Source organism: Alexandromys fortis, unplaced genomic scaffold (genome assembly GCF_014885135.2).
Source record: "Alexandromys fortis isolate MF-2015 unplaced genomic scaffold, M_Fortis_MF-2015_v1.1 scaffold_2_1_26212458, whole genome shotgun sequence".
Classification (NCBI taxonomy): Eukaryota; Metazoa; Chordata; class Mammalia; order Rodentia; family Cricetidae; genus Alexandromys; species Alexandromys fortis.
Window position 1 is genome coordinate 8,993,734 of NW_026067930.1, and position 18,345 is coordinate 9,012,078.

Here is an 18,345-nt window from a genome sequence, read left to right on the forward strand (position 1 = left end):
ACTCTTCCCTTCTTTCCACCCCACCTCCATCCACTCCTCAGAGAGGTTAAGGCCTCCCCTGGGAAGTCAACTAAGTGTGTTCTATTCCTTTCCTGAGGCAGAACCAAGGCCCCCCCCCCCGGGGGAGGGGGGCTAGGCTAAGTAAGGTATCTCTCCCTAGAGAATGGGCTCCACAAAGTCAATGCATGCATTAGAGTTAGATCCTGGTCCTGCTGCCTCAGGCTGCATTTTCAGTCCCGTTAAGTTAGATGTCTGGCCAGACATGGCAACACATGTGTAGTCCCAAGCACTCAGGAAGGCTGAGGTTGGAAGATCTCAAGTTCAAGGCCAGCCTAGAACTACATAGTGAGGCCCTATCACAGAAAGACATAAAGAAAAAAATGAAGGATGAGAGGAAGAAAAGAAAAAAAGAAAGTGATGTGGAATTTCCCTCTGTATGCTGTGATTACTATTAGTGAAGAAAGAAACTGCTTTGGACCTGTCACATGGCAGAACTTAGGTAGGCAGAGAAAATTAAACTGAATGCTGGGAGAAAGAAAGGCAGAGTTAAAGAGAAGCCATGGAACCCCCACTGGAGATAGATGCACTGAAACTTTGCTGGTAGTCCCCGACCTTGTAGTGATGCACAGATTAATAGAAATTGGTTAAATTAAGATGCAAGAGTTAGCAAATAAAAAGCTAGAGTGTTTTAAATAATATGGTTTTCGTCTGATTATTTCAGGGCTGAATGGCCAGAATGACCAAGCGGCTCTCCCTGCAACAAGAAAGTACTTTTAAAAAGCCAAATGTCACTCACTGAGTTTGACAACTGCAAGACTGGTGTGATGCACATGATCAACTCTGACCTCCTATGAACCTTCTACAGAGTCTCCCACAGTCTCATATTCCTGGACACAAATGCCAAGGAGAACTTGGAAGAGTCATGCTGCCAAATGCAGCACCTCCTTGGCCCGAGTCCAGAATCACTGCCTGGAGAAGAAGAGACAGGTCTTTCACCAGATGGCCTCCCTACCTGTGAGCAAAGCAGCACTGATTAGCTGAAGCTGGGCACCTGGGTCTGCCAGCCGTGGTGCTGTTTAATAGAATGCAGTCCCAGTTCCTGCTCTAACTAGAACACCTGGCTCTCCCATGACAGATTAGACCAGGATATGTATTCTTGGGACATTCGCCAAAATGCTGCCACTATCCCATACCTTGGCTTGGTGGCATCCCATGAGCCTGTCCAATTCAAGAGTTCTGGTGGCCCAAAGCGATTGTCTGCCAAGGGTGGGGCAGCATATGGAACTCCAAGGAACTGGTAGACCTGCTTCCAAGAAGTGCCCAACTTGACGACCTGGGACACACCCTGAAGCTGGCCGAAGGGGTCAATGCGTACAGAAGGTGTGGCCGCTACATCAGAGCGGAGCAAAGGGATTCCTGGTGGGAAGTCAAGGGCAGAAAGGCAGACAAGGACAGTGAGAAATGGTATTCTCGCTAGCTTTTAGCAAGCAAACAATTATCCTTACAGTTTGAGGCAGCTAGAACAATATCAGGGGTTCATTCACATTCGTATTTAGGAATTAGCCAAGGTTAGCCTTCAATGTCAACAACACTAACTGTGAATGGGAATAGTGGAAGGTGCTCCATGCTGTGGGACATGAACCATGTGCAAGCACACTTTATCTCCTGCATTTTTTTCCTATGCTCCTGAGGGGAAGGTGCTAACCCAGGTCCACACTATACATCAGACACCCAGGAGCCTAGAAAAGGGACACCTGTGTATCAACTGGCCGTCTGGAGTAGAAGCTGTCAGCAAACACTTCTTTTAGTCTCTTACTCCTGAGACGGAATATCTGGATTGTTCGTACTGAGAGAATGATAAAGGCATTTCTCCAGTCAGTTCAGCTCAGATTTGGGACAAGGGCGCCTACCCTTAGTTGATTTTTAACTTCTAGAACACCTTTTCTTCAGTCTTATAACTGAAGGGTTTACAGTCTTGGGGTACAGACAAGCTTCACTGGGTGATGCTGAATTCAGAGCTCTCCCCCCCCCCACCCCGCCCCCGCTTGCCCAACCATGCTGTTCACACAAGTCAAGCCTGGCCTGCGCTCCCCGCCTCCTCTGTCAGGCGACTCACCGGACTTCCGGTAGATGTAAGCAGCCTCTTCGCGGAGCAGCACCCAGCAGCTCTGACTCTGTAGGTTGTGTATGCAGTTCTGTATCTCAGGATAGAACACACACCTCACACCCCCAGGCTGGATCTGCAGGGTGGTGACAAGGCAGGCCTGGTGACGGGAACATTCTGTAGAGGAGAAGAGAGAGAGGTGGGCCTGAACTCAGAGCTATTACCGTATTCACAAAACATGCATGCATACACCCATCTATCCACGCACTGATCTAGTCATACACTGTTCTATCCGTATGCCCTATCATTCATGCATCCAATCATTCATCCTCTTTATTCATACACAAAGCCACTCACCATCCACCCATCCTTCTAACAAATCACACAGCCATCAATGCATGTGTTCATCCTTCCATCTGTCTATCTCCTCATCTGTCCATTATAGAAGAACTCATTATAAATTCTGTGCACTGGAGCTGAGAATAAAACAGTGGTGGTGGGAACCCAACCCTCCATCAAGATGTTTTTTACAAAGTGGTCATGTTTCTTATCTCTTAATTATCTCATAAATGTGCTCTTTTCAGTCCCTTGCTGAAAGAGATTTTCGCAGCTTCCCATGGGCTTCTTATGCAACACAACTCTCCAGCCTCTTGGCATCCTCTTCAGGTCTGTTTCCTTTGGCCTCCTCTAATTCTTTCTTAACTTGTGACATGCTCACCACGTTCCATCCTGAACTATGACTTTTCCTGTACAAGCCACATGCTGCCTGATATAATTTAACCTACTTCATGGCATTCGGTGCTAAGAATCGCTCTGGAAATGGGGTAGCTTCACATGGACTGTCTGAGCTATGTGTGTTGTGTCCTTTATTCAAAGCCCAGTTTTTGAACGACACTGTCCAGGGCTGTGTAGCACACAACTTATCAGCTACACATGGCAGTGTAGTCTCCATGATAAACATCCAGACACATGGAGAAGGTGTTCAGAATATCAGGGTGCAAATATCAATGGAACTCAGTCACTCTTAGAAAGGGGACACCATTGTGGAACATTAAAATTGTGTGGCCACCTAGTTACTGTTTTAGTATCACCCATGCCTAGAAACACTGAGGAAAATTGCATCTGGAGATAATTGTGCCAACTAGAACACTCTGAAAATTGAATTAAAAACATTTCTTATAATTTTGTGTTTACCCATATGCCACGTCCACAGCAGTGACTGCCGTGTAGTGACAAAATGCCTCTGCGCTGGCTTTTGCCTGCTGAAGGATTGGGGTTAGAGCTTCTTGGAGCGAAGCCCCAGGTGGTCCCCCTGGCAATCAGCAGTCCAGAGAGGACCTGATGCCCTAGGCAAATCTCGTATCTGGAGATGGCCCTGAGAGCGAGCACTCCTAACACCTTGCCTGATCTTTCTCTGTATTTCTTAATTTTCTTGTTCACAGCTGCCCGCTTACTAAGAGATCAAAGTACGTCCTTGGCTCGGCTCCACTGTTCAATAAAGCAGTCCTTGAGGAACTGAAGTATGCCCCATGCCACATGAGCCTGGGAAACTTTATTATTTATGAAACAGAAAAGGCTAAAGTTGATATGTTATGAGGGAATCGTCATAGTGAATCAGATTTAGAGAGAAAAGGAGAGTTAGAGAAAATTCCCCTTTATGGAAAGATTAGCTAGATCTCAGAAGCCCTGGAGTCTTTATAGTAAGAAGGAAAGAAAGGAAATTATTGATAACATGAGACTAGTTTTAATATATTGGTATAGGAACTATCATGAGAAAATGAGAAAACTATTAGGGGATATGGAGCAAAGAATAAAAACTATATAGATGGAAAGCTAAACACAGGACCCTGAGAACTAGTCTCCCACGGTAGAAAGTAAATAATGGTGTGAGACAGAATTCTAAAAGACAAAACAAAACTAAAAGTCCTTGCCAACATCTTGAGCACGGAAGGGGGAACACGTAGAAAGGAGCACATAGAAGAAGCTCTATTTTGGTTATGCTTAATCTTGATTTATGTCTGGAACCCTGAGTGGGGTGATGAAATGAACCTACCAAATTCTTTGATCTGTTTTGTACAAAAACAGAAGCTTTACAGAAGTAAAATTGCAGCAGATTTTCACTACACAGTGTGTCTGTCTGTCATTTCCCTTGCATCGTATCCTGACTATCCTATCCTTAACCCTGTTCTCCCGTGGGTGGTGGTCTCCGAGAGGGACGGTCTGCGGCACCCATAGATCTTAGATTAGTACCAGGAGCCTGTTCAGGGTACATACACTTCCTCATCATGGCAGCCCACCTGCTATCTAAGGGTACCCACCCAGCTCCACGAACCTCTTTCTTCTCACCCTCACAATAATCCCAATTCTGCCTGCTGATCTTCTTCTACACTTGCTCAAGGCCCTCATTGGTCGCCTGGCTGTTGCAAACCTTGACTGCAGACTGTCTAGAGAGGAATGGAAAGATCCTCATGTATTCCCTTCTTTGTTAGTTGTTTTCTGTCAGGAGCTCCCAGGCCATCTTGGAATCTCTTGTCTGTCTTTGTTTAATATCCAGGGCAGTATCACTTGGCTGAGGCCCTCCTGCACCCTCTCTGGGCGATTCCCTTACCTTGCAGACAGAAGTCCTGGGCCAAAGAGAAGTTACTGGTGGCTGCAGCGCTGATATGGGCAACATCAAAGTGCTTGATGGATGAGTCTATAATCGCCAAAGAGAGGGGCAGGGTCTGCCAGGAGTTCAGAGCAACTGGGAGACAAAGAGGGGACGATTGCATGTGGTTATCACCAGGTACAGAATGAAGACTGTGGAGACTACCCCCAAAACTACCCCTGGAAGACACAGTTATGGCATCTGTTTTTAAACAGAAAGAAAATGAAGAAACTGAAGCCCAGGGACAATGACACGACTGGCCAGTGTGTGGAGACTTCCTTCACAGCTACAGAGCCTATGCATGACAATGGTTGTCTCCCAATGACCCCACGTTCTGCATGTGGCATGTGGTACAAGGAACAGGGATGAAGAGCTAGCAGCCAAGCATAAGTCGTCAGTGTGGACCGACAGGTCTGCTGGAGTCTCTCATTAGCACCAAGACTGTGAGCTAAGATAGGCCATGAGAGAAAGCAGTGTGGAGGTTTCTCAGGAAATTCGGGATCAACCTACCCATGGACCCAGCAATACCACTCTTGGGAATATACCCAAGAGAGGCCTTATCACACAACAAAAGTATATGCTCTATGTTTATAGCAGCATTGTTTGTAATAGCCAGAACCTGGAAACAACCTAGATGCCCTTCAATTGAAGAATGGATGAAGAAAGTATGGAATATATACATATTAGAGTACTACTCAGCAGTAAAAAACAAGGACTTCTTGAAGTTTACAGGCAAATGGATGGAAATAGAAAACACTATCCTGAGTGAGGTAAGCCAGACCCAAAAAGAGGAACATGGGATGTACTCACTCATATTTGGTTTCTAGCCATAAATAAAGGACATTGAGCCTATAATTCGGGTTCTTAGAGAAGCTAAATAAGAAGGAGAACCCAAAGAAAATCATATAGGCTTCCTCCTGAATATTAACCTTCATCAGGCGATGAAAGGAGACAGAGACAGAGACCCACAATGGAGCACCGGACTGAAATCTCAAGGTCCAAATCAGAAGCAGAAGGAGAGAGAGCACAAGCAAGGAACTCAGGACCGCGAGGGGTGCACCCATACACTGAGACAAAGGGGATGTTCTATCGGGAACTCACCAAGGCCAGCTGGCCTGGGTCTGAAAAAGCCTGGGTTAAAACCGGTCTCGCTGAACATAGTGGACAATGAGGACTACTGAGACCTCAAGAACAATGGCAATGGGTTTTTGATCCTACTGCACCTATTGGCTTTGTGGGAGCCTAGGCAGTTTCGTGGATGCTCACCTTACTAGACCTGGATGGAGGAGGGTAGTCCTTGGACTTCCCACAGGGCAGGGAACCCTGATTGCTCTTTGGGCTGACGAGGGAGGGGGACTTGATTGGGGGAGGGGGAGGGAGAGGGGAGGCGGCGGTGGGGAAGAGACAGAAATCTTTAATAAATAAATAAATAGAATTATGAGACAAAAACAAACAAACAAACAAAAAATAGGCCATGAGAGAATAGTAATGAGTCTGAGCACTGGGATGAGGGTGCCTCTCTGAGGAAGGACTGTACCTTTAGGTCAGCATCCAGAAGTAACTTTAAAGAGGCCAGAAGCTGCCCCACCCTGGTATTGCTGTGTGAGCATCCAACACTGCTGACTCTAGAAAAGCCCATCCCAGTGGGACAGCTCTGAAGATTAGTAGCGAGAATCACTCCCCACTCCCCGTGTCTTTCTTTTGCTTCAGAAGATCACAGCAGTTTATTGTTCTTACAAATACTTGTGAGTGTGGACCTTGGGCTGGCAAAGCACACTGATGATCTAAAGTATCGCATTTTATGTATGTCTGCTCTATCAAATTTGATCTTCCAGTACTCCAAGTGTGGCAAGGGGTAGGAATCTAGTGCATCCTCACAAATGTGATATAAAGGAAAACTAATTCATCAATAACAAGCTGGTCTGTGGCCAAAGTCATATCAGAGTAAGGCTTCTGAGGTCACTGTCTCAAAATCCCTTTCCAGAACACTCTTTCTAAGTGTGTGTGGATCTTTGCTTTGTCAGCACAGTACCACAAGCTATATGGGGAGCCTGTAATTTCTATCTCCAACCCATCTTTAACACTGCTGCTGCTAGGTGAGATGCCACTAAAGTTAGCCTGGTAAATAAAACTACTAGACAGCCTTGCCCCCAGCATTCACTGGGACCCCTCTGTAATAAGATTCACCAGACTGAGCACTTTAAATAGCAACAGTAGCTTCTCCTAGTTCTGTGCACTTAAAGTTTGGGATGTAGGTATCAATGAGGCTGGGTTTTTTTTTTTTGGTCTCTCTTCATGGCTCATGGATTACTGTGGTGTGGGAGGTTCTTCTAGATATGTGTTGCTTTTATTGGTTAATGAATAAAGAAACTTAACAGAATAGAGATACACGGGGAAAACTAAACTGAATTCTGGGAGAAAGAAGGCAGAGTCAGTGAGAAGCCATGTAGCCCCGCCGGAGACAGACACCGGAATTTTACCCAGTAAACCACAGCCTTGTGTTGGTACACAGATTAATGGAGATGGGTTAATTTAAGATATGAGTTAGCCAGAAATATGCTTATGGTATTGGCCAAACAGTGTTGGAAATAACATGGTTTCTGTGTGATTATATCGGAGCTGAGCAGCTGGGAACAAACAAGCAGCCTCTCACTACATTACTGATTTCTTGTCGTATGATTTCTTGTTACATGGCAGAACAGAGAACAAGAGAGCTTTCTCCTATCTTTCCTGGAAAAGTACTAGTGCCACCAGGAGGGCCCCACTGTCCAATCTGCCATCTCCTGTGCTCTGCGTCCTAACACCATCCTTGAGACAGAGGAGTCAGAACTTGGGTCTGTCCGTACTTGGCTCTAGCCAGGCAGGCTCCTCTGGGCTCTAATTTTCTCAAGGCTGCTCCGCATGCTGCTGTTTTCACAGACAACCCAAACGGCATCTTTGTGATGTGGTCACTCTTAGATGTTCTTAGATGGCAAGCAGCTGAAATTTCAGAGAGGAGTGATCATGGGTTTCAGGACCACAGCGGCCAATTATAGTCCAAAGATGGAAACTTTGACCATACCCCATGTTTAGACTGCTGTCTCTGTAATTAAAGAGTAAATGTCATCTCCAAGTGAGAGCCAGCTCCAGTGTCATTCCCTAGGGTCTGAAGCCAAGTCCTTGCCGATGTCCCTACCCATCCCCATGCAAACTTACATGATGTCTCCTGAATGAGCCTTTGTTGTTTAGGGATGCTAGCATCCAAACCTTATAGACTTCCTATAGTCTTACTGAGAAAAAAGCTTTTGAGGACACAGAAGCATGCTGAAGCAGGAAGGCTGGAGATCCTGGGGCCTTTTTATGTCAATTTACTATCAGCCAGGAATTCCCAACACCATTGCACTATCACTTGTTCAAGATGTCAGAGTTTAATAATACATCATTTTCTGAACCCGTTGGCATGAACAACACTATCTTAACCGATCAGGGAGTGGCACTGGTTTTGATAGAGCCTTATCTTCCCAGGCTGTATCCAGGGTCTACTGGAGGTGACCTCCCTTCCAGGTTGGTAATATGCCAACCTTTAGGGGCTTGTCTAGTGGAGAGAGGTCATGTGAACCTCATGATGCCTGTTGATTCCTCTGCATTTGTTTATTTTCTTTCTTTTTTTAAAAGCACATATATGATAATTATGACACCAAAGTCATTTGTGATAAAATAGACCTTCCCATAAAGTCATAAAGTTGCATTATACACACAGGCATCATATCTATCTATCTATCTATCATCTATCTATCTATCTATCCATCTCTTTCTATATATGTATATTTATATATATACACACACACATTGTGCATCAATCACTGTTGTGGTGGGTACCACTTCGTCAAATATTGCTTGTAGAATGATGAATTTATTCTCACACAACTTTAAGCAAAGACATCTTATTTCACATTTTACCATCTGTTTGTAGCAGTCTTTGTACATTATTTTGATTCCTGAAAAAAACACTTTTAGTTATTTATTCAGATTAAATTTGAAAACTCCCTGTCAAGTAAGTTTCAAGCATGCTCCTTTGGTGATGATATGTAATGATCTTAAAATTCTACCATCATCTTGTAGTTTGGATGTTATGAATTAATACATGATGCTGCCAAAAGCAGAACATATTTCTTTCTCTATTTTAAAAATGGCCACTGTTGTCATAAGGGAAGATGTCTTTGTGTTCCTACTCTAGCTCCAGTCAGGCCAGAAGACAGTAGGAACAAGAGATCATAGGCTGAAATAGCAAGCTGAAACCAGCCCTTCCTCATCCATGATAGTTTCCTCAGGTACCTTTGTCATAGTGATGGATAACTGACCAGCCCAAGCCTCCTTCTAGTCCTCATATACAGTACCTTGTAGCAAAAGGGATAACCTGAAAAAATAGGCTAGTAAATCCCCAAATGAGGCCCCTTCCTTATATTACCTTAACGGCTTTTATTTTGTCCAGTCTACCTTCTAGCCTGCCTGGGGAATGTCCCTCAGAGACTCTAGGTGGGCCTCTTTGCTGCCAGTCTTGGCTGGCTGTGGTCACTCTCATGCTTTGGATGGACTCCGTTGTCTACAAACCTAAATCTAACTACAGCACTCCACCCCAGGCATCCTTCAGGAATGTGACAGTCTATGACTAGCAGGGAGGGTCCCCCTGAGGTTTGCAGCTGCATGAGTCTCTTTCAAACCCACAGTCTGGGCTTGGGCATCCATACTTGCCTACTCCGCACAAGTCATAGGAACAGGAACAAAATCAAGCTGATAGAATTTCTCTAATCTATATCAATCCTCCCGACAGTGGGAGGGGCTAAGGTCCAGGAGGAAAGGACACAGGGCATCCGAAGGTTACAGAGGTTCCAATCCAGGTCACATGGCAGAGCTTGGCATAGCCAGCCTATAATTGTGCTCTTCTGGCTCTGTCTCACTGTGATCTGGAGCCTCCTCCATGAGCTAGCTGGTGACAAGCAGATCAGCCCTCACTACAATCTAGCAACCTCAGCTTGACAGAAACCTTACCCATAATCAGGGTTCCAGCCTGCTATTGCCACACATGAAGACAGGCTTGCCCAAGGCCAGTCAGCATTTAGGTGGAAGTCTATATTTGCATCTAGGATATCAAACAGCAGTATGCCCCTCTACAAACCACAGAGCCCTTGAAGAGATGGGGCAGAGGGGAGAGCAGAGGCTGGGAGGGAGGATAGAGCATGCTGTGTCTGCCTGAGCTGCTGTAGGCCCGAGAGGCCCGCCATCAAAGCCCTGGCAACCCAGGCGTGTGAAACACTCATGTGCCTTTCTAAAGTCTCTTTTGATTATTACTTGGCAATTACAGCCATGTATGTTGATGGATCATGTGACATTAGGACACATGTGTAGAATGTCAAAGAAGAAGGTTCTGGGGAGCTACTCTGCAGTGTGGTGAGCTTCACATTGTGAAAGAAAAAAGAATGTCTTGTGGTCGTCATCATCCCTTTTATCACCATCATCAATAGCATCCTTCTCAGTACTATTATTTCTTGGTACAGCTTCTTACTATGTAGTCTAGGCTCACATAGAAACTCTTGATCTTTCTTCCTCAGCCTGTCAGGTACTTGGATTACAGGCATGTGCCACCACCATGCCTAGTGTAAAAGAGTAAATTTCAAACATTCTCCTCAAAAGCTGTTCAAAAAAAAAAAAAAAGAATGAGGCCATGAATATGCTAATTGGGTTGATTTATCCATTCCTTGTGTCTTTTCTTGCTAATGTTGACTGTGTTTTTAAAAGCAAGACTAGAATACATTTGCAGATGTTCATTATGTCCAGGCAGAGAACCAGTTTAAACTACCCTAGCTTCCTCATTCCAGCTCAGCTCCAGGGGAAAGGTTACATTCCAGAGTTTGGAGCATTTTCAAGGGTTAAAATTCTCCCAAAAGAAGGTCGCTAAGGTGCTGTGTCAACACAGAGGAAGGAGGGCTGAGCTGGCCAGCTAGGAGATCTGAGCTGGTTCCTGCCCAAACCCTCACCTTTCTCGTGTGAACTCTGGAAAAAGGACCTTTCAGGATTTTTGCCTAAGATTTAAAAAGAGGTGACACGGATGCTGGATGCTCCTCTGAGTGCCCAAAAACTCACAAGCCATTTTGTTTTTTCAACTAAGAGGTTGCAGCTGCAGATAGCAGGGTGGCCCTTGTCTACTCCGGGGGCTTGGGGTGTGCAGGGTCTTCACTAGTGAAGAACTAGGGAGTCCTTTAGCTGCTCAACCTTTCTCTGAGGAGCTATTAGGGAGGCTGAGGTGAGCACCCTACACTCCTCAGGCTGCCGGAGGCAAATGGCAAAGGCTTTGTAATTTTGTACTTTTCAATATTCTGATCTCACCACTGTGACCCAGGCTGACCCACACCCACTTCACCCTCCCTACCCCCCCCCCCAGAAGTCAGAGCCACAGGAAAGTGGTTTAACAGTCAGGCCAAGGCTTCCTGGCAGCCACAGTCTTCCAGGCCCGATTATCTGTTCTTTGTGGAACGGAACAGACAATGCTGCCTTTGAAGCTCTGATGAGTCCCATGGCCCCTGAAGGGAAGGAAGAGTTCAGCACTGCTCAGTTTCAACCAGTCATACAGCGCCAGCAGCCACTGCTCAGTCTCAGACGCTTGGTTCTCATATGTGACCTTCTCTCAATGAGAACCATGTCATGGGTGTGCTATATGGCTTCCCCATTTAATATCATGAAAACCCAGATGTTTGTTAATTACAGGAAGAGGAGAAGAAAGCACCCTCCTATTGTGTGGTCACTGTGACCAGAGAGATCAGCTGGCTGAGCGTGTCCCCACAGAGAAATGCCTCCCATTTACTGCAGGCACTCCTGGCTGCTTTACCATTGATAACAGTAGACAATTCCCAGCCATCCCCACTACCCTTCATTCCCCAGATACTGAGTACCCAATTGTCATCTTCCCTCAGGCTCACCCGACTCCTGCCCTACAGTATCTACCCCTTCATACTGACACCTTATACTTTTATAAGGACAGATTTCTCCATTGGAAAAACTCCATCTTTACTTATTATGACTTTACTTGGGATCTGGGTTTCAGGTGAGCCCCATTTCCCATGATTTATCACAGACAGTCCCTGATTGGAGTATCAACATTGAACAGAGTAAGGAAGACAGGAGATGAGACTACTGTAGGAACCTAGAGTCAAGGGGTCACCTCTGTCAACCTGTTCCAGGAACACCATCAAAGTAAATCTCTTCTAACTATAGGACAAGCCAGATGGTATGGGCTCATAGCCCAGCCCTAGGTTAGATTAGTAACCCATTAGATCCTTGGTTTCCTCGTTTGAAAAATAAACCACGTTATCATCTGTTTTCCTGGTGCTGATCAAGTGATTTGCAAATGCTTGATATTTCATTTTTTTCCCCAGATCAGAAAGTTCAGAACAATGAGGCTCTTACACGTGCACTGTGCATGAGTGTGAGCACATGCATGTGTTCGCACACACATCCATACATAGTCACTTGTCTGAATCAGAATCAAACAGTGGTAAGCCAAAGCACTGAAGGTAGAATTGAACCCTGCCTCTAGTCCACATCAAAGGGCTAATCCCAAACTCTGCATTCCAACAGGGAACTCTTAGCACAGACGGACTCTGTTCTGCTTTTAAGTCTGACTCAGTGAAGGCACATTTAAAATTAGTGGGATATCAACTTTTTTTTTGGATGCATCTTCTTGGGGCTATGAACTACATGGAAGAAGATAGTATTCCATTCTCCACTGTTTTGAGAGAGAGAGAGAGAGAGAGAGAGAGAGAGAGAGAGAGAGAGAGAGATCAAGTCTCAATAAAACAAAAGTTAAATACAGACAGAGCAAGCATTATAAACCTTTTCCAGCAATGCTATGGTTTGATTTGTATATCTGTAACTGTATTTGACATTTATATACCAAGCATGGTTTTTATATAAATTTACTATTTTTGATATACTATTTTAGGATGATGAGTATGTGATTTGAAAAAAAAACCAGCCAATTAATTCACATCCAAAAGGATATAACGAGGAATTTTGAAGGCAATTAGCCAATGTGATCCGAGTCTTAAAATATCACTTTCTCTGGCATAAAATTTCTCCTTGGAGAATTAGTTAGCTCAGGAAACAGTTTAGCTGTCATAAGAGGCTGAGGGTATTCATTCTTCCTCAAACTCTCATGACAATGAAGACTCATAAAATCCAAATATTCCAAACCAGAGGAACATTGGAAGACTTGGGGATTACAGGAAAATGCTACTGTCAACACAGTGACGTCTTCAACTGTTTGCCCACCACTGGAGTGTGAGTGTCGTAGAGGACATGACAGGAAAGAATAAGCAGATGACCACACAGAAGCCTACATGATGATGTATGCTTTCGAGAGTTCAGCAGCAGTGTGGAAACACACACACACACACACACACAATGCCACAATGGGTAAAAACCAGTGAGGATTCACAACCTTACAGTAGAGACAATAGCAGTAGGGCAGGACAAAAAGAGCCACGTAAGACTGGACCCTGCTAGCCAGCGTGTCAGCTAGTTCTTGCTAGGAGGGAGGGGTTTTCTACTAAAATGGACAAATCAGGCAGCAATGGGATCTATGTGTAACTGAGAAACACAGAGACAAAGGTAACAACAAAGAGTCATAAAAGTTCAAAGTGGTGGCTTCCGGCATGGGAAAGGCAGGGAGAATAGAGGTCATATACAGTGTGTGTGTGTGTGTGTGTGTGTGTGTGTGTGTGTGTGTGCGCGCACGCGTGCATGCATACATGCATGTGGACCTTAAACAACAAATCTTTTGGGTACTTTGACTACTCCTAAACCACAAATCTTTTGGGCACTTTGACTACCCCAACCATATTTATATACTACCCCGATACAATTCAAGATAAATTTGGTTCAGACATATATCTGCAGTGAGGACTTGGGTGTCATCAGATCTCTCTAAGCTACACCTCTACCATCTATGACTGCCAATGACACCTGCCTCGTGGTACTTCAGGGAACTGGAAACTGATTACATGTGTAGCAGTGATCCAATAGAGGATTCAATAGAGAAAATGACTATATGTGTATGCTGTGTGATTTTCAAAGTCATCTGCTTTGACTGTGAGAAGCAGGCTAGTGACACAGGCTGACATTTTTATGTTTTGGTGTAGCCTTGGTGTCAAATACCTTTTCCTACATGACCTATGGTCTATCTCCCCAGTTAGAGACATAATGACGGGTATCTGAAACTTCTCAAGCATCATGTCATAGGACAGAAATCAAAGGTATGTGGCTTCTTAGCTAGTGGCACCTGGAACCTAGTATGTGCGCCTCATTTCCTAAAAGGAAGAAGTGGAAGGAAGCACAGTGCAGAAGACTTAACCAACATTGGCCAGACCCCTTGACCTTACCCCACAGCACAGGGCAGTCCCAGCCCCCAGAGTCCTGAGTTCCTGGGCTATCCCGCAGCCACTTGGAGCATGTTGCAATAGAATAGAAGGATGGGCTGCCTCAGTCTTGATTGACTAGCTTCAGTGTTTACTGTACTCTCTGTCCAGTGACTGAAAGCTCCAGATGACTTGCCCCAATAAACAACTGGCTTTTCACTTTGGAACCACAACACCCATTCTCCTGACTTTGCGTGGGACTCTGTGAGTCTAGTCTGGACGTCTGTACCTGGGAGGGTGACACATTGCTAGACAGGACAAGGAAAACACCAGGTGTATGCCCCGTCTGATTCCACGAGCTGTTACGCATGCACTACTGTCATTTATGTCCTTGGAAAAGGGCACGTGACTGGTATCCAGCCTATTTAAATGTGCTTTTCCCACAGACAGAGTCTAATATTCACAAATATAACAGTGTCCCATCTTATAAAGACAGGCCACTGCACAAAGGAAAAGAAGAGAAAGAAGATAATATTTCTCCCAAGAATGGTCACCTAGACAATGAACTTACCCTTCTCCTCGGTGAGGGATGGCAGGGCAGCAGAAGGGCAGAAGCTGGGAGTGCCACTCTGCACAGCTAGAAAGAAGCAGAGGCAGTGTTACAGCCATGGAGACAACAGGAAAGGTCCAGGGCGGTGATGGAAACCGGAGGTCTCTGCAGGTCAGAAGGAGTTGGGGGAGGGGCTCTACATTGACTTCCTCTCTCACGACCCTGGCTCAGGAAGGCTTTACCCGAAATCATGCTACAGTTCCCACCACACAAGGTAAATAGGCCGTAGTAGACTTCAATACTGCCTTACAGCTTCCATCTAGGAGTAGCATCATCCACTGACATGTCATTGCCATTGGCCACACTGCAAATGCCTGTCACTGCTTCCCTGAATCTGACAATGTGGGCAAAGCACCCCATGCCTCAGCTTCTACATCTGTGCTATGGAGGTCACACTATCAGTATACGGCTAAGGGGACTGAGGGACTACAGAGGTGACCTAATGTGTAATATTCGCCACAGAACAAGGTACAAAAGTTCAGTAAAGAGCAGTGATAAGTAGCAAGTTACATGGATGGGGATACTTGAATGCTGGGGAAAGACAGGCCTGGGTTTGAACATAACATATCACAGAGAAGTGGGGCAAAGGGACGGGTCATCTACTTTTGATTCCTGGCCTTGGCGTTTGTACAGTGAAATTGACCCAAGAAGCCAGTGAGAAACAAGAACCCTCTAGGTGACACATAAATGCTAATTAGCCTCCCTTCCTCTCCCTTCACTGAACAAATCCAAATCTTCAAAGCCTCCTCATTCTTTCTCCTTCTAAGGACTTAAACAGAATGAAGCTCAGAACTCCTCTCCCTCACTGGGAGCTATAGGAATCCATGATTAGCTACTGAGAGCAGTGGCTCCAGGGCCAGAGGTTCCAGAGCGAGATTACTGTGACTTTCACTACAATTGTATGATCTTGAGAATTCCCTTATAGGTTCTGTGCTCAGAAGTCAACAGCGTCCTATCTCAGGGTTGTGAGGTTTATAGGGGTTAAAATTACAGCCAGGGAAATACAGTAAGCAGTCAACAAACTTGGGCATGGTCCATTTAAAATATTTTCCCCTCATAATGACACACTCATGTCATTGTCTCTTGTGCCTTGGGTCAGAGTCTATGTCTACGCTGGTTCCAGAAGTCCTGGATGGCTCCCCCGATATTTCCATCTCCCATCTTCCTCCCTTTTGTTGGGTGTGCAAAATACCAGGCTGTGACTTGAATGTTCCCTCCAAAACTCTTGTGGAAGTTGATTTGCCTCTACAATAACCAATAGGTGGGGTTTTGAGTGGTGGTTAGGTCTGTGGGCTCCCACCTTCACAAATAGACAAGTGCCTTGGCGGGGGTGAGGCCTGGGGAGGTGTTTATTAACCTCGATATGATCCTATGAGCAGTCCTTTTGTCAAAGATGCTGTCTCCAGTGTACTCTCCTGTCCTCACCTTGTTTCTCACCGTGCATTGCCTCTACCCTGTAAAAATGCCAGAAGACCATCTCCAGATGCCAGCCAGCACCTTGGTATTGATTGGTCTTCCAGAACTGCGAGAGGCATTTCCTTGTATATTTCCCTGTCTGTGGTGTTCTGTGATAACCATACAAACTGAACTAAGACCCTCAGCATCTCAAGGATCCAGAACCTTCAGTCCTAAGCCTCTTCTCTTCCTTGGTTCCAATTGCCCAGAGCCACTTCTTGCCGTCATTTCCAGATATCAATTGCCAAACTTTAATTGACTTTAAAACCACCTCAAGACTAAATAACAACAGGCAACACTGTGCTGAGCCCCCTTCCCAAGGGCCCAACTCTAAGGCCCGATTGTGGGCCTGAGACTTGACATTTTCAATAGGTTCCCAGATGCCAACCTCTGAGCTGAGGCTCTGCTCCCACATAGTGAAAGCATCATACAGAATGGCTGCAATGGCTAACAACTTCTCTCTACACTCCTCTGTACCTAGTCATCAGTCAGATTACAGTCAGCAACCCTGCTTTATTGCCCCTGGTCTACCAAATGCCTTCCCTTCCCAGAAGATGCTCAGAATAGGAAATCTGAGAGTACAGTCGTTAAGGAACAGCCTGGTGTATGCTGAGGGTGTTTGTTTATTCAAATGTGTACTCCATTTTATCTGGGCAGTCTGTTCTAGAAATCCACAGAAAGTTCTGTTTGGATGTGTGAGCTTCTTATGGAAAGTTAGAGACAACAGAAATATCCAAACTGAGGACGGGGGATGGAGACAAAGCTCCCAGTGGCCACTTATGCATACTGCTTTCTAGATCTGCCTGCAGCAGCAATCTAGCGGCATAACGGGCCATGGATAGCTTGAATATTTAGCTCAGGCAGCACAGCAAGCATTCATAACACTGGCATGTTGTAAGATCTGTACATCAGGTCTTTATTCTACTTTCTAGCAGAGAGCTCCTCAGGCCTTTGACATTTCCTGAAGGACAGGAGAACTGAAGAGTATTTTATCTTGCTATCTTCTTCCTAGGACCCGGCTCTTGGGACTAAGGATGACAAGCTTCAATGCATCAGTGATTGTGCTTGTAACTGGGGTCCATCATAGCTTCCAGATAGGACTTATTTGCCACAGAGACTAAGCATGTTTAAAGGGTTTAAGCCAATGGTAGGAACACATAGTGCTTGGTAAGTGTGAGATCATTGGTGTGATGGGAGTAAGGATGAAGGATACAGTGACTGCTTTGGAAGTAGCGCCATCTGTGTGGGTCCCAAGAATAACTAGGAGAGATCGCCCATCTCTTCCTAATGTCTCTTTTGTGCCTACAACTTCACCAGATTTTGAGGGCCCTTGCCTATCAGAAGAGAGGACCCAGAGTTGTGACATTTCAAGAAGACACATTTGACTCTGTGAGCAAAGCCAATTGCTGCCCCACAAGCTCCCATGTGATGCAGTGACATTGTCTTCTCCAAAATGCAAGGGGTACCAGAGCCTGTTCCCACCTATGCAGGGAGTCCTGGGCTCGTGATACTGTGAACCCGAGAGGTCCCTGTGTCCTGATCTTCTGGACACCAAAACTGTTTCCATTCTGGGCCCTGCTGCTGGGGAGGATTAAAGACAAAACTTATTTTTCATTCACAAAGTTGGCCAGGACATCTGCCAACTTATAGATGTGCTAAGATACACCGAACTTTGCATGAACTCAAGGACAGCAGTATCAGGAAGCTGCTCCCACAGGATCATAGACTCCCACGGGATCTATGAGGATTCCCTTTGATACTTCTATGTTCTTGGTGTGTAACTCGTTTTCCCCAGCACTGAAGGACTCAGTTTTGTTCTGTCCTCTGTGAGTACAGCTAAGGTGAAAAGCAATGGCTAGTGGATCACCCTCTTTGCTGAGGCTGTGAGGTGTGTGAGGTGAGAATACGCTTCCCTTGTCTCTACCCTCTGCTTCTCTGCCTCCTACTCTTTATCTCAGACTCATTCTTTCCTAAAGTCTTTTTGGAGTGATCCCTGCAAAAGAGCAGTCTTCCCTTCCCATCTAAACTCTGCTACACACACGGCTTCAGCCAGAGGACTCAGCGCGGCAACACCTGTCACATTGCTGTGCTATGATGTGATCTGATCAGAGAAAACATTTCCTCCATGAGTGACAGGAAA

At 45.4% G+C, this 18,345-nt stretch overlaps 1 protein-coding gene across 1 annotated transcript in view; it reads right to left on the bottom strand.

Moving 5' to 3' along the window:
* Tg (thyroglobulin) overlaps positions 1-18,345 on the bottom strand; it is a 175,396-nt gene that overhangs the window by 82,784 nt on the left and 74,267 nt on the right. The window contains exons 35-38 of the mRNA XM_050145305.1: positions 14,712-14,777; positions 4,713-4,847; positions 2,117-2,281; positions 1,194-1,416 (exon numbers count right to left, since the gene is read on the bottom strand). Coding sequence (XP_050001262.1) covers positions 1,194-1,416; positions 2,117-2,281; positions 4,713-4,847; positions 14,712-14,777 — 589 coding nt within the window. The remainder of the gene's footprint in view (positions 1-1,193; positions 1,417-2,116; positions 2,282-4,712; positions 4,848-14,711; positions 14,778-18,345) is intronic.